We start from the raw sequence: 13,870 nt of genomic DNA on the forward strand, positions 1-13,870 counted from the left end.
CTGAAAGGCTGGCTTCCATTGCCCCATATCTCAGGTAGGGTGAATTCTCACCACATTTGTAGGAGTGGTGTCGGTATCACGGGGCTACAAATGAGGGAAGTGAGACCAAGAGAGGAAGCAGGCTGCTCAAGTGTCCCCCAACCATTCAGGCTGTGGTAGAGCCACAATAGTTATTTAAAGTGTGTCTCTCTGTGTGTGTTACTGCCTTGGGACAGGACTCTCATGAATGCCATTTTTTTTTCTGAAACGTGGACGTTCTTCACATTTTGAAGAGGAGGGTGACATCCGGCCTCAAAGGTGCTCTGAAGGGGCAGAAATGACTCAGATAATTGGGCCCCAGGACGTGGAGAGATCCTGCTGTTCACAGAGACAGAAAGTCAGGTGGAACCTGTGTGAGACGTAGGACCTGTGTCCCAGGGCCAGGAGAAGGTGCTGAGCTGCTCTGTGGGAGAAGATGCATCTTGTGCAGCCCCCAGGCTCCTCCCTCCCCCGCCCCTGGGCTCACTGTCTTGAGGGCCCCAGGCAGGGAGGTCACCTTCACACCCCCCAAGGCAGTGGTCATGTCCACCACCTTCCTGAGCTCTTAGCTCCCCTCTCCAGTTCACGCTCCACATAGGCATCTCACTTCATTTCAGAATCTGTCCATTTTCTGCTCAGAATCCTTCCATGGTCCTCACTGTCTTCAGGGTGAATCCAGACTCTTCATTCTGAATGGAAGGCTGTTCATGATCATCCAGATGGGACCCTCCAACCTCAGCTCTCACTTCTGCTTCCTTCAACCAGACAGGTGCAATTCCCCATGAACACACACACACACACACACACACACACACACACACACACACTGATGCACACACATACACACGCACACTCACACCATCTACTATTGAATATTGAAAGCCCATATCTGCTTTCTTAGAGTTCTATAGGACTAGCAAGCTCCTTCCCAAGCCCACAGCTTAAAGCACAGGATTAGAAGCAAGACTGATGTTCCTTCTTCTCATTTCTCTTCCCTGCACACGTGTTGTGACTGCTCAGGGCTATGCAAGGATTGTGTGGTAAATCCATGTAAAACATTCATGGGACATGGCTGGAAACTCAAGGTTGGAGCTCAGTTACAGTTGATGTTATCTTTGATTGACACGCATTTCATTTCTCTGGTTCGTTTGTAATACATGGCCCATACGATCTTCATAACTCAGGCTGAGCATCACAGTCCATTCCTATGCATTCCTTTTGCCTTATAGACAGAATCCCACATCCTTGCATGGTGGGGCGGGGGGTGGAGGGGCGCACGCCTATGACCAACCACCACCTCACCCTCTCTTACTGTTGTCCAGAGACTCTCGATGTCTCTAGGGTTCTCTAGAATGTTCCTTCCTGTCAAGAATATTCTCACTCCCACCTCTTCGGACTCCAACTCTTCAAACAGCCATCCCCTCAACCACAGTCTAGTCATGGTCCCCAGATTGTCCCACATTTTCTCTCATTTCTCCTTTGTAAGTAAAGTCAGTGCAATATTAGCCTTCGAATGCCCATACTCTGCCAAGAAGAATTCTCAAAATACAGGTGATGGGTCTCCTGGATCGATCATGGATGTATTTCTGGTTCAGGCACAAATACTCGGCAGGTCGTAGGTGATCAATAAATATTTGTTTATGGACGAGTCAAAGACCAAAAGTCAATTCTGTGCATGGGAGGAAATTAGTAACTTCTATTCAGAGGATCGAGTCAAGACAAGGACCTGGGTCCCGGAGCAGGATTTCAGACCCGGCAGAGAATCCTGGGAGTCAGAAGAGACTCCAGATATGGGCTGTGTCTCCAGAGGCCCTGGAGTCCTCCTGAGCCCTCATCATGGGAAAAACAAAGAGCCAGGCCAGAGAAGGGGCCGTCCCCTGGCTGTGGGTCCCCAGCTGCAAAAACCCGGAAGGGCGGCAGCAGCTCCTGATTCGCCACATCCTGTGCGTCTCTGTCCTTCAGGCCCAGGCCTCCTCCATCAGCAGAGCAGGAGCCCTCAGAGCAGACGCCATGACGTCCATCCTCTCTGCTCTTCTCTGCCTCGGTCAGTTGTGGACATGGGGACGGGGAGCAGGTGGGAAGGGGTGGCTCACACTCTGTTGCTCATGGGGAACTTTAGGCTCAGGCAGCTACAGTGGACCGGACCGTGATGGGAACGGATTCAGCTCAGACGTCCGGGTGCAAATCTCTCACAGAGACTCTCTTCCAGGGCTGAGTGTGGACCAGAGGACTCACGTGAAAGCAGGTGAGTCCTCCCCAGGTTCCATGACCCTCCTCTTCCTTCACCCCTGGGGCTCAGGAGGGAGCACAGAGGTGCTGGGATGAGGTGATAAAATGAGAAGACTTGGGGCTGAGCTGGGGGATGAGGGTGGGAAGGTCTTTGTAATGCAGCCTCTGGTTTCCTTTTAGGGACCATCCCCAAACCCACCATCTGGGCTGAGCCAGGCCCTGTGATCCCTTATGGGAGCCCCGTGACCATCTGGTGTCGGGGGACCCTGAAGGCTGAGGAGTATTGTCTGTATGCAGATGGCAGTGCTCAGTTCTTGGTCAGACAGAAATCGCAGGAACCTGGAGACAGGGCCCAGTTCCTCATTACAGGAAAGTATGCAGAGAGATATACCTGTAACTACCTCAGCCCCACTGGCTGGTCAGAGCGCAGTGACCCCCTGGAGCTGATGGTGACAGGTGAGAGGACACTCAGGGGTCCCAGCCTCAGGCTCTGCCCTCAGGAAGGGGGTTTGCTCTCAGGGTGTCTCCTTCTCACAGCCCTGCCCTGGGGGACATGAGGGAGGTGTGAGCCCCATTTAACACGCTGCCTCCTCCTCTCCTAGGATACTACAACAAACCCAGGCTCTCTGCCCTGCCCAGCCCCGTTGTGACCTCAGGAGGGAATGTGACCCTCCAGTGTGGCTCAGGGCATGGATTTGACAGGTTCCTTCTGACTAAGGAAGGAGATCACAGGCTCTCCTGGACCCTGGACTCACAGCCACAGCCCAGTGGGCAGTCCCAGGCCCTGTTCCCTGTGGGCCCCGTGATCCCTGGCCACAGGTGGAAGTTCAGATGCTATGGCTATTTTGGGAAGCATCCCCAAGAGTGGTCTGACCCTAGTGACCCCCTGGATCTAATGGTCTCAGGTAAGGGGCCCCTGATTCCAGCCTCTCTGAGCACAGGCAGCTGAGGGTCCCGCCCCAGGAGACATCTGAGCTTGGGTGAGAGTGGGGGGTCTGAGAGTTGGTCACCCAGCAGAGATCTGCCCTCAGAGACCCTCTCACCTTTGCTGAATCCTCCCCATTAACCGGGTTGGGAAGATGTTAAGTGGGCAGCGGGAGTGTCTTTGGGGGTCACAGAACAGATGGAGGAGAAGCAACTGAGTGATTTGGAGACTCCAGAGTGAGCCCCAGCCTCACCCCTTTCCATCCTCATTTCCAGGACCCTCTGGAGGCCCCAGCCCCCCACCCACAGGGCCCACCTCCACAGCTGGTGAGTCCCGGGAAGCTCTGCGCTGAGGGAGCACAGCCCCCCTCCCTCCCCAGCAAGTCCTGAGAGTCTGTCAGGGGATTGAGTGACCCAGGTCCTCAAGGACGAACTTGTGTCCTGGGGGGCTGGGCGTCCCAGGGTCTGAGGCTAGTAATGGGTGGGGTGGTCATGGCAGAGGGAGATGTCGGGGTGCAGGCTGAGGAGGAGCCCCCCAACTCCTGCTCCATCCTGAAACCAGGAGGCTTTGAGGATCGGTCTCTCTCACCCACAGGGTCAGACCCACAGACGGCTAAGTGAGGGTCTCTGTGGGGAGGTGGTGGGGGCCTCCATGGGGACAGAGGCTGAACCATGGGGGGCTAAGGGGGTCAGGCCCCTATGGAGTTCCTGACTTGGACCCGCCCTTCCCCTGCCTGGACCTCAGTGTCTCCAGGTGTAAAAGGAGGGAATCCTTGTCCAGAGCTCAGATTTCCTGTCGGTTCTGGCCCTGACCTCCTGGGAGAGGGCCTCACAGGGAAGCCCCCAGGACGTGATGTTATGGGGCCTGTCCCCTCTGTCTCAGTGACAGTGACACTGTACAGGGAGGGACAGGCAGGACAAGGGTCCGGGCCCCCTGTCCTCCCCCTCAGCTCAGGCTCAGCTCAGAGGAGGGAACAGGGTGGATCAGCCCTGGTTCAGCTCCAGGCTCTGCTGCTCCTGCTGTGGGGCTGGGCAGTCCCTTCTCCCCTCTAAATGTGGGGTTCCTGTCTGCTCATCCCTGGTCCCATCCTGCTCACAGGCTGCTGGGAGATGAGGTGACATAAGGACCTCACAGAGCTCAGGAAGGCAGAGCCCCCAGCCCAGCCTGACCTTCCCAAGGGGGCATCAGGGCCTGCAGGGTGGAGATGGACCCAGGAGAGACTCTGAGTCCACCCCTCACCCTGCCCCTCCCTGTCCCTGCTGTGCTGGGGGCGGGTAATGAGGAAGGACCCTCAGCTCCAGATGAGACGTGGACAGGCCCCTGCAGAGGAGGAGCCCAGAGCATGAAGCTGGTGTCCCCCTGGGGGCAGCGTGAGGACAGTACAGGGAACCCACAGTCCTGGTTCCAGTCCCAGCCCTGCCCGTCGAGGCTGGGTGACCTGGGGCACGTGGTTAATCTCTCTGAGCCTCAGTGAAGTGGGTGGTGGGGTGAGCAATCCCTGATGCGTGACTGCTGTGAGGTGAGAGGAGATGAATGACAGACCCCAGCATGTGCCTCACACACAGTAGGTGCTCCTTCAATGGCATCACTGCCTCATTCATGACATCACTCATGTCTAAGGTCCCAAATGGAACATGAACATCTTGATCGGGGTCTCGGTGGCACTGGTCCTGCTGCTCTCCCTCCTTCTTTTCTACCTCCGACACCAGCTTCAGAGCAAAGGCAGGACCTCAGGTGAGTAGGGAACGGGGTGACCTGGGTCACACAATGGGGTGCTCAGAGCACCTACCACGGGAAACCAAATGGATGGAGAAGGTCAGCTGAGAAAAGACTTCTCCAGAATCTGAAATCAGAAAACTTAGAATGAAAACAGTGTCAGCACAGATGTTTAGTCTCATGAAATATGCACACAAGTGAGTGTTAAGGCTTCCTTCTTTCCTGTGGAATCACAGCTGGAGGGGCTCCTAACCTCCCAGGGCTGACATGGTCCCTCTTGACCAGCCCAGAGAGAGGCTCATGTCCAACCTCCTGCAGGGACCACACACCCAGAGTCAAGGACAGAGGCCTGCAGATCATGTAATTCCTGCCCCAAAGACCCGAAACATCCATCATCCATGGCCCAGCTCTGCCCCTAACACTCCTGTCTCCTCCCCCAGCTGCAGCCCAGCTGTGGACACCCAGGAGGATCCCCTCTGTGAGAGGAAGAGACAGCTGCCCCGGGGGAGGAGGCGCAGGGATTTCAGAAGGCGATAGGGAGGGTTAGGCTGGGAGGATGGGGGTCAGGGTGAGAAGGACTGAGACCCACACTGTGTGACGTGACTCTGCACCTCACCCTGGGTTAGTAGCCCATTGGGGAGCAGGCGGGTCCTGTAGCCCTGAGATCTCGGGGACCTGCCAAGAGACACCCCCCTATTCTGCCCCAGCAGATGCTTCTGTGAAGGACCCACAGCCTGGGGAGAGCGTGGAGCTGGACCCTCCGGTGAGACCCCTGCTCCTGTCCAGGCCACCAAGGACCTTCTGTTGCCCAGTTTAATCCAATGGACCCTTCCCTGTCCCACCTCACCTGCTTCTCAGCAGCGTCCACACTGACCTCCCCTCTGGGCCCCCAGGTCGTCCTGCTGTGACTCACTCCTCCTGGTTTCCTTGTGACCTCATGGCCCCTCCTACGGGGCCCCCTTTTCTGGCCCCTCGCCCTCTGTCTGACCTTGTGCAGCCCCAGGTGTCAGGTGGAGGCAGGAATAAGTGACTCACCCACAGGTCCCCAGGACCCCTTCATTCATTCACCCAGCAGATGTGATGGGCTTACTGTTTACCACTCCCTTTAGGGGCCACGGCGCAGCCCTGAGCCACACTGTCTCCACACGCCTCGAGCTCACCTGTGGGCGAGGGAGACAATATGCAAACAAGCAGACAGTGTCCCAGAGAGCAAAGTGCTGTGAAGGAACATAAAGCAAGAGGAGGGGATAGAGGGCATGGTGGGGGGACAGGGAAAGAGCGGGTGCAAAGGTCCTGAGGCAGGGCCTGCTTCTTCAGGAGGAGGGGCCATGAGGCTGGAGCCCAGTGAGCAAGAGAGAGCGCGTTAGGATGAGAGTCAGAACCACAGAAGCATCCAGAGGCCCCAGGTCTTAGGAAGTCCCTGCAGGTTCCACCAGGAGAGGGGCCTGGTCTATTTAAAGTGTAAGTCATCTCTCTGGCAACATGTGGATACATGACAGGAGGCACTGTCTCCAGCAGAACGGGCAGGATGAAGGCCCCCAGGGAGTGACATACGCCCAGATGAACCGCTTAAGACCAGGACCCAGGCAGGGAATGGCCACCTCTCCTTCCTCCCTGTCAGGGGAATTGCTGGACACAAAGGGCAGACAAGCAGAAGAGGACAGACAGATGGACAGTCTGATGAGTCCCATTCTCTGCAGACGTCCAGGTTTCCCCAACCCTAACCACGTGTCATCTCTCTTTCTCTCCCCCTGCTCCAGGCTGCTGCATCTGACGCCCCCCAGGATGTGACCTACGCCCAGCTGAACCTCTTGGCCCTTAGACAACAGACAAGTGCACCCCCATCCTCCCCATCAGAGGAGCCCCCAGAAGAGCCCAGCTTGTACGCAGCTCTAGCCATCCACTAGCCCAGGAAGGACCCAGATCCCACACTCCAGGGAGGGGGCCTGCAGGCACCCCGGAAGGCAGGAAAGCTGACCCCCTGGACACTTAGCTAGTGACCCCAGCCAGCCTGGAGACCAGACGTGCTCCCCCGGCAGCTCCTGGGTCCCTCTGGGAGTCTCCTGGTTCTATAGTCAAAGACAACCAAGCCCTAGCCAGTTTGGCTCAGTGGATAGAGCATCAGCCTGTGAACTTAAGGGTCCCAGGTTCGATTCTGGTCAAGGACACATGCCTGGGTTGTGGGCTCAATCCCCAGTGGGGGCTTGCAGGAGGCAGCCGATCAATGATTCTCTTTCATCATTTATGTTACTATAGCTCTCTCCCTCTCCCTTCCTCTCTGAATTCAATAAAAATAAAAATTAAAAAAAGATAGCCAATATCTCTCCATTCTGGAAATAAAGCAACAGAGTTTTCGATAATCAAACATAAGTGCATGTTTTATATTAAATGATCATGTAAATAGTACACATCAGGCCTATGAAACGATGAAATTAAAAACCATGAATGAATATATTAGAAAATTAAAAAAAGACCCTTTAAAAATCAATGTCCTAAGCTATTATATCAAGAATTGTAGGCCTCGGGTGGGGCTGGGTGGAGTGGGGATGTGAAGGACAGATAGGGGTTATCTGTCATACTGCCATCAGTAACACATACACTGAAACAAAGAATTTAGAAACAAGCTTGCAATGAGTCTTAGCTCCGTAGACAATTGAGTAAGAAAGAGGTGGCATGCGTGCACAATGGAATAGAAATCAGTAAAAAAAAAAAAAAAAAAAAGAATGAAATGCTGGTATTGAGACCACAGGGATGGACCTGGAGTGTATTATGCTGAATGAAATCATTCAGACAGGAAAAGATTTCACTAGTACCTGGAATTTATTTATTTATTTTTGTACCAGGGATTTTTAACATCAGCAAACCAAAGGGAATAAAAACAGACACATAGAAATGAAGAACTGATGGCTGCCAGAGGGGAGGGGAGGAGGGATGGGTGAAAAGGGGAAGAGAAGACAGTCAATAATGTGAGATAACTTTATGAAACGAATATGATATTGTATACCCACAATACTTTCATAAAAACATTCAATTAAAAATCATTAGTAAGCCCTGCCAGAGTGGCTACGTGGTTGAGCATTGGAACCAGGAAGTCACGGTTCAATTCCTGGTCAGGGCACATGCCTGGGTTGTGGGCTTGATCCCCAATGTGGGTCGTGACGGAGGCAGCCGATCAGTGATTCTCTCTCACCTTTGATGTTTCTATCTCTCTCTCCCTCTTCCTTCCTCTCTGGAATCAATAAAAATACATTAAAAATCATTAATAAAAGAAGAGCAAATCTTATACATGAAGGTGTAAGGAGAAACACGATAAGGACAGGAGGACGAGGAGCGACTGCTGAGAACAAAAACCCAGGAAAATCCACAAAGCAACCCCCCACCCCGCAAATTCAGTTTTTTTTAAAAAAATATATTTTATTGATTTTTTACAGAGAGGAAGGGAGAGGGATAGAGAGCTAGAAACATCAATGAGAGAGAAACATCGATCAGCTGCCTCCTGCACACCTCCCACTGGGGATGTGCCCGCAACCAAGGTACATGCCCTTGACCGGAATCGAACCCGGGACCCTTCAGTCCGCAGGCCGACGCTCTATCCACTGAGCCAAACCGGTTTCAGCCCAAATTCAGTTTTGAGAACATGAAATCACACGTATAAATCTCAGCCTGAATGCCCGAGAGAACATGGGAGAATGCACACGTTTCTAATACTAACGATGCAAGGGCAGACAGCACAACCCGTTGCATGGGCTTCAAAAAGACAGAAGCAGGGCATTCTGAACAATGGGATGGCCTTGTGTTACACATGGCATTTAAAATGGACACCTCTGGATGCAAAATTTACTGAATGGGCACAGATGAGAAGGAAATCTCCATCACCCTCTACACCAAGCAGGTCAAACTCGTGGCTCGTGGGCCGCATGCAGCCCACAACAAATATTTTTGTGGCCCAGCCAATATAATGGTATGTGTGAGACGTTTTAATAAAAATTTTGTAACTTAATTTTTACAATATCCTGTTATACATAACTGGAGGCCCGATGCACGAACTTCATGCAAGGGGCTTAGCCCTTGTGGCCCCAGCTGCCTCGAGCCCTGCGGCCCCGCCCACTGGTCATTCTGGAAGGTCGTTCTGCAGTCCAGTCTAATTAGCATATTAGCTCTTTATTATATAGGATTATTAATAACGAACTGCCATGTTCACTAATGACTGATGACTATAATTGTATTGCATTCATTTCCCTTATGCGCCTTATGCACAGGCACACCATTTCTCTTTATTAATACTAGCTGCGAATATTTTAGCAGCTGATGGCCACATCATTAGTCTTGGGCTGACTTGTTTGGTGTGTACAACAGAAAATATTTCGCTTTCGGGGAACAAGAAAAATAAGTTTATTTGCGTTACGCTTTTTAATCTGTGCAGTTATTCAGTGTCTGGTAAGTTCACGTTCAAGAAAAAAATACTAATTTTTATTAAAATATTCTATTATTTTATGTTAACGATGACTCATTTATTTCAGCCCTTTGTATTCAGCATGCCTCTATCGAGATAAACCTACATTTCTATGAAAATGGAAGCTTTTTATTTTTTGCGGCCACATCCACTTCAACCTTGTTTATTTGGCCTGTGTTAGCCTTTGAGTTTGACATGTTTGCTCTATATGGATTAAATACAATGACTGTGTCATCCAAAGTCCCAGGCCCTGCAGGAGTGGCTCAGTTGGTTGAGCGACATCCTGTGCACCGAAAGGTTGCCGGTTTGATCCCATGTCTGGGCTTGTATAAAAGGCAACCGATGGATGTTTCCCTTCTTCTTGTTCTTGTTCTTCTTCTTCTTCTTGTTCTTCTTCTTCTTCTTCTTCTTCTTCTTCTTCTTCTTCTTCTTCTTCTTCTTCTTCTTCTTCTCCTTCTTCTTCTTCTTGTTCTTCTTGTTGTTGTTCTTCTTTTTGTTCTTGTTCTTCTTGTTGTTGTTCTTCTTGTTGTTCTTGTTCTTGTTGTCATCGTCCTCCTCCTCCTCCTCCTCCTCCTCCTCCTCCTCCTCCTCCTCCTCCTCCTCCTCCTCCTCCTATTCTTCTTCTTCTTCTCTCCCTCTTCTCTCTCTCTCCCTCAAAAATTGTCCACATCCAAAGTCCCGTGCAGGAAGCTTCCTTGGCGATTTCTTCCAAACACTTATGAAATGCAGGCACCTCCCCCCTCAAGATTACATATACTTTTCCTAGGGAAAGAATAAGAAGAAACACATCTGAACACTTTCCATCAGGCCAGGAGAATGTCAACCAGAGGTCGTCACCTGCAATTCAATGCCAACATGATCCCTAACTTGGGGTGTGGCAATGTGGGGACTTCACACCAGGACCCCAGTGTCACCCCGGGGAACCTCCCCTGTCTCCACACAGATTTGGTGAAGCCAGCCCTGTGTGGAGACCTCACCCCCACTCCCATTGGCTTCTGCTCATTTCTGTGAGTTACCCCGCTTTCCTGTCACTGTTGATTCTCTTGTTTGTTTGGACTGGGACCACATGTTTGAGGACCAATAGCCCAGCATTTCTACATGTTTGGAGGAGAAGTGACATGTGGAGGGTGCCTTCAGTCAGCCCTTTCCTGTGAGGTCTGAGGCCAGGGTCCCCGCAGGGTCTCCTACCTGCATGTAGGCGCCTTGTCTCGGGACACCTGCCCAATTGCACCCCTGTGTGTCTCGGGGACCCTGCTCCTCCACAGCAGGGCTGACACAGGGAGGGAAAGAGCACCAGGAGGGGAAAGACCTGCTCCGGGCGGACAGTCCGCAGACCTCACAGCTCTCACTGCATTTAGTCTGAATTGCCTCTTACCAGTGTTTGCAGAAAAAAATCCAGCTTGAGAAGTTGAGTCCTGCCCCAGGAGAAGGGGCTCGGAGAAAGCAGAAGTGACTCAGGCGTTTTGAACAAGAAGCGGAACAAGAGAAAGGGGGTGCTATTAATAGAACAAGGAAGTCGCTAAAGGGAAGTGTTAGGGAGAGAGAGACCAGGCCAAGAGGGAGACGTTTTATTTTCCTTTTTAAAAACTTATTTCTGGTTGGCCGGAGAAGATGGCAGACGAATAGGCAGATCTTTATGCACCAACTCCCGGGGAGACTGGAAATAGGGCTAAATTGGGGAACATTCACCCGCAACTGAGGTCAAGCTGAGGAGGAGACAGACACGTTAAGGAAGGACAGAAAACACCCGGAGACGAGCAGGAAAGGTGAGGCCACGAGAGGGGTTGCCCCAGCTCTCATAGGAGACAGGCCGAGGGTGAGGGGGGGGGGTCTCGAGGCAGTGGGTGGGTGATTTTACTGAGAAGATCGGGACCTGGAACCCAGGCTGGGCTCCACAGCCCGGAGCACCAGAACCTAGACCAGCTGTGGGCAAACTATGGCCCGCGGGCCGGATCTGGCCTGTTCGGCTGTTCTATCCGGCCCGCGGAGCCGAAAGAGCGGAGGGTTCTCTTGCTCTCCCCTCCACTCCTTTACTTTGAATTTATATTAGTTCACACAAACACTCCATCCATGCTTTTGTCCCGGCCCTCCGGTCCAGTTTAAGAACCCATTGTGGCCCTCGAGTCAAAAAGTTTGCCCACCCCTGAGACCGTGTAACATCCAGCTGTGTAACATCTGGCAGGGGTGCTGGCCAACCGGGTCAGACATAATGCTGCAGGATTTTTTTTTTTTTTTTTTTGCTGTGTGTAATTACAGTTCATTTATTTGTATCGCTGAATAGTATTCCATTGTATGGATATGCTGGTTTGTTTAGCCAGTTCATTTGTTGATTAATACTTGGTTTATTTACATTTTTAAAAAAATTTCCTTTATTAAAAAAGCAAGCAAGCAAACAAAAAAACACCCCCACACACCAGAGCACAGAATTTTCATCTGCAGCTCCTCACCCGAGGCTTCAGTGGAGGGAGGGTGGCGTGGACTGAAGGTGCCTGAGGAGAGGCCGGGGTAGGAAGCATTGGGGGGAGACATGGAAAAGAGGCGGCTGGGAGACCTGCAGTTGGCTCCCCACTCCCCCCACCACCCATGAAACAGCCTTTTTCCAGAGAGGCTCAGGCCCACTCCAGATGCCATAGCTCAGGGAAAGGGAAAAACCTAGCCCTGGGTGGCGACACAGCTGCTCCTGCCCCCCAAGCACCCTGCATACCACACCCTGAATATTTTTTTTTCTTTGTTGATTAAGGTATTTCATATGTGTCCTTATCCCCTCATTTCCCACCCACTCCGCCGTGGCTTCATCTGGAAGGTCATTCGGCTGTCTGGTCTAATTAGCATATTTATGCTTTTATTATTATGGGAGGAGAAAACAATGAAGCTTGTTGGATCTGCTCTGAGGATGTCTGAAGCCACCCATGTGGGCTGCAGGTTCATGCCCTCACCGCCCCCCCCCCTTGTGTCTGTGTCCATTGGTTAGGCTTATATGCATGCATACAAGTCCTTTGGTTGATCTTTCACACTTATCCCCACCCTTCCCCGCCTTCCCTCTGAGGTTTGAGTATCCGATCGATGCTTCTCTGTCTCTGGATCTGTTTTTGTTCATCAGTTTATGTTGTTCATTATAATCCACAAATGAGTGAGCTCATGTGATATGCACACCCTACATCTTGATCTCCACAGAGGAGACAGCTGCAGAGGCCAAGCCAATGCGTTTGAACAGTCTCAGGAAGCGTCAGTCACTGGCATGGGGGTACGGCTGAGTGCCTGTGTTTAGCACCCAGGACCCTGACTGGTGCTTCCCCTGTCAAGGGAGAGCTGAGAGAAACTCCAGGTTTCCAATGGGCTGCATAAGTGGGTCTCCGCTCAGCTGAGGGCAGGAAGCTATTCCGGAACACTCTGAGTGGAGTAGCTCTGGGACAGGAAACACACCATCCCTTTCCCTGAAATCTGAATGGTACCTCCCCCTTAAGGGAGACCCAGAGGTTTAGACTCCCCACTCCACTGAAGCCCTTTCAGAAACAGACTTGAGCAGCCGTGGGCAAACTATGGCCCGCGGGCCGGATCCGGCCCGTTCGGCTGTTCTATCCGGCCCGGGGAGCCAAAAGAGCGGAGGGTTCTCTTGCTCTCCCCTCCACTCCTTTACTTTGAATTTATATTAGTTCACACAAACACTCCATCCATGCTTTTGTTCCGGCCCTCCGGTCCAGTTTAAGAACCCATTGTGGCCCTCGAGTCAAAAAGTTTGCCCACCCCTGGACTTGAGTGATTAAGATGGACAGCTGGCTGGCAGGTGAAGGCAGGTGGAGGCGGAGCCCAGGAAACCTGAGGGAGGTTGCTGACCCATCCCTGGGTCCCGTGCTGTGAACAAATGGACCTTCGATCGCAGGGTGGCCCCTACCACGTGCAGCCAAGTCCTGTGGAGAAAGACAGATTAGGAAAACAAAACCAGAAAAAAAGTGTAAGAAGAGAGAGAGAGGAAAGGAAACAGAATTGGAAAAGGAACAGAGAAGTATGAAGTTTTAAAGAAAAAGGAGAAGAAAAATGAAAACGAACAGTCCTATATAATAAAAGCCTAATATGCAAATCGACTGAACAGCGGAATGACTGGGTGGCAGGGGCAGGGCCGGCGAGAGGGTGGTGCCAGGCCAGCCAAGGCAGGTGCCAGTGGGCAGAGGGAGGGACTTCAATCAGGGGGCAGTGACCAGCAGTGGTGGAGGGGTGATCAGGAGGTAGGGCCAGCCGCTCACCAGCCAGCACTGTCCCCCTATTGACCCATCGGTCGCCTCCTGCAGAGGGAGGTCAGACTGTGCCTTAGGCCTGCTTCCCCAAGGAGTGGACCTAAGCCATCAGTCGGACATCCCCTGAGGGCTCCTGGACTGTGAGAGGGCACAGGTTGGACTGAGGGAATCCCCGTACCCCGAGTGCATGAATTTTTGTGCACCGGGCCTCTAGTAGAAAATGAAACGAAATGAAATGAAATGGGGGGAAAAGGAGAAGACGGTGAAGCTTGTTGGATCTGCTCTGAGGATGTCTGA

General features: G+C 52.2%; 1 protein-coding gene across 1 annotated transcript; it reads left to right on the forward strand.

Annotated features, from left to right (window-relative positions):
- Positions 1–2,028: 2,028 nt before the first annotated feature.
- Positions 2,029–6,795, forward strand: LOC308235300 (leukocyte immunoglobulin-like receptor subfamily A member 5; the record flags this gene model as incomplete). Its single annotated transcript, XM_080644061.1, has 8 exons — positions 2,029–2,062; positions 2,144–2,263; positions 2,428–2,703; positions 2,850–3,152; positions 3,448–3,498; positions 4,793–4,906; positions 5,596–5,651; positions 6,649–6,795. The coding sequence occupies 8 exons, from the start codon at positions 2,029–2,031 to the stop codon at positions 6,793–6,795; spliced, it is 1,101 nt and encodes a 366-aa protein (XP_080500187.1).
- Between the last annotated feature and the right edge of the window lie 7,075 nt (positions 6,796–13,870).

The sequence above is a fragment of the Plecotus auritus genome, assembly GCF_963455305.1.
Source record: "Plecotus auritus genome assembly, chromosome: 10".
Classification (NCBI taxonomy): Eukaryota; Metazoa; Chordata; class Mammalia; order Chiroptera; family Vespertilionidae; genus Plecotus; species Plecotus auritus.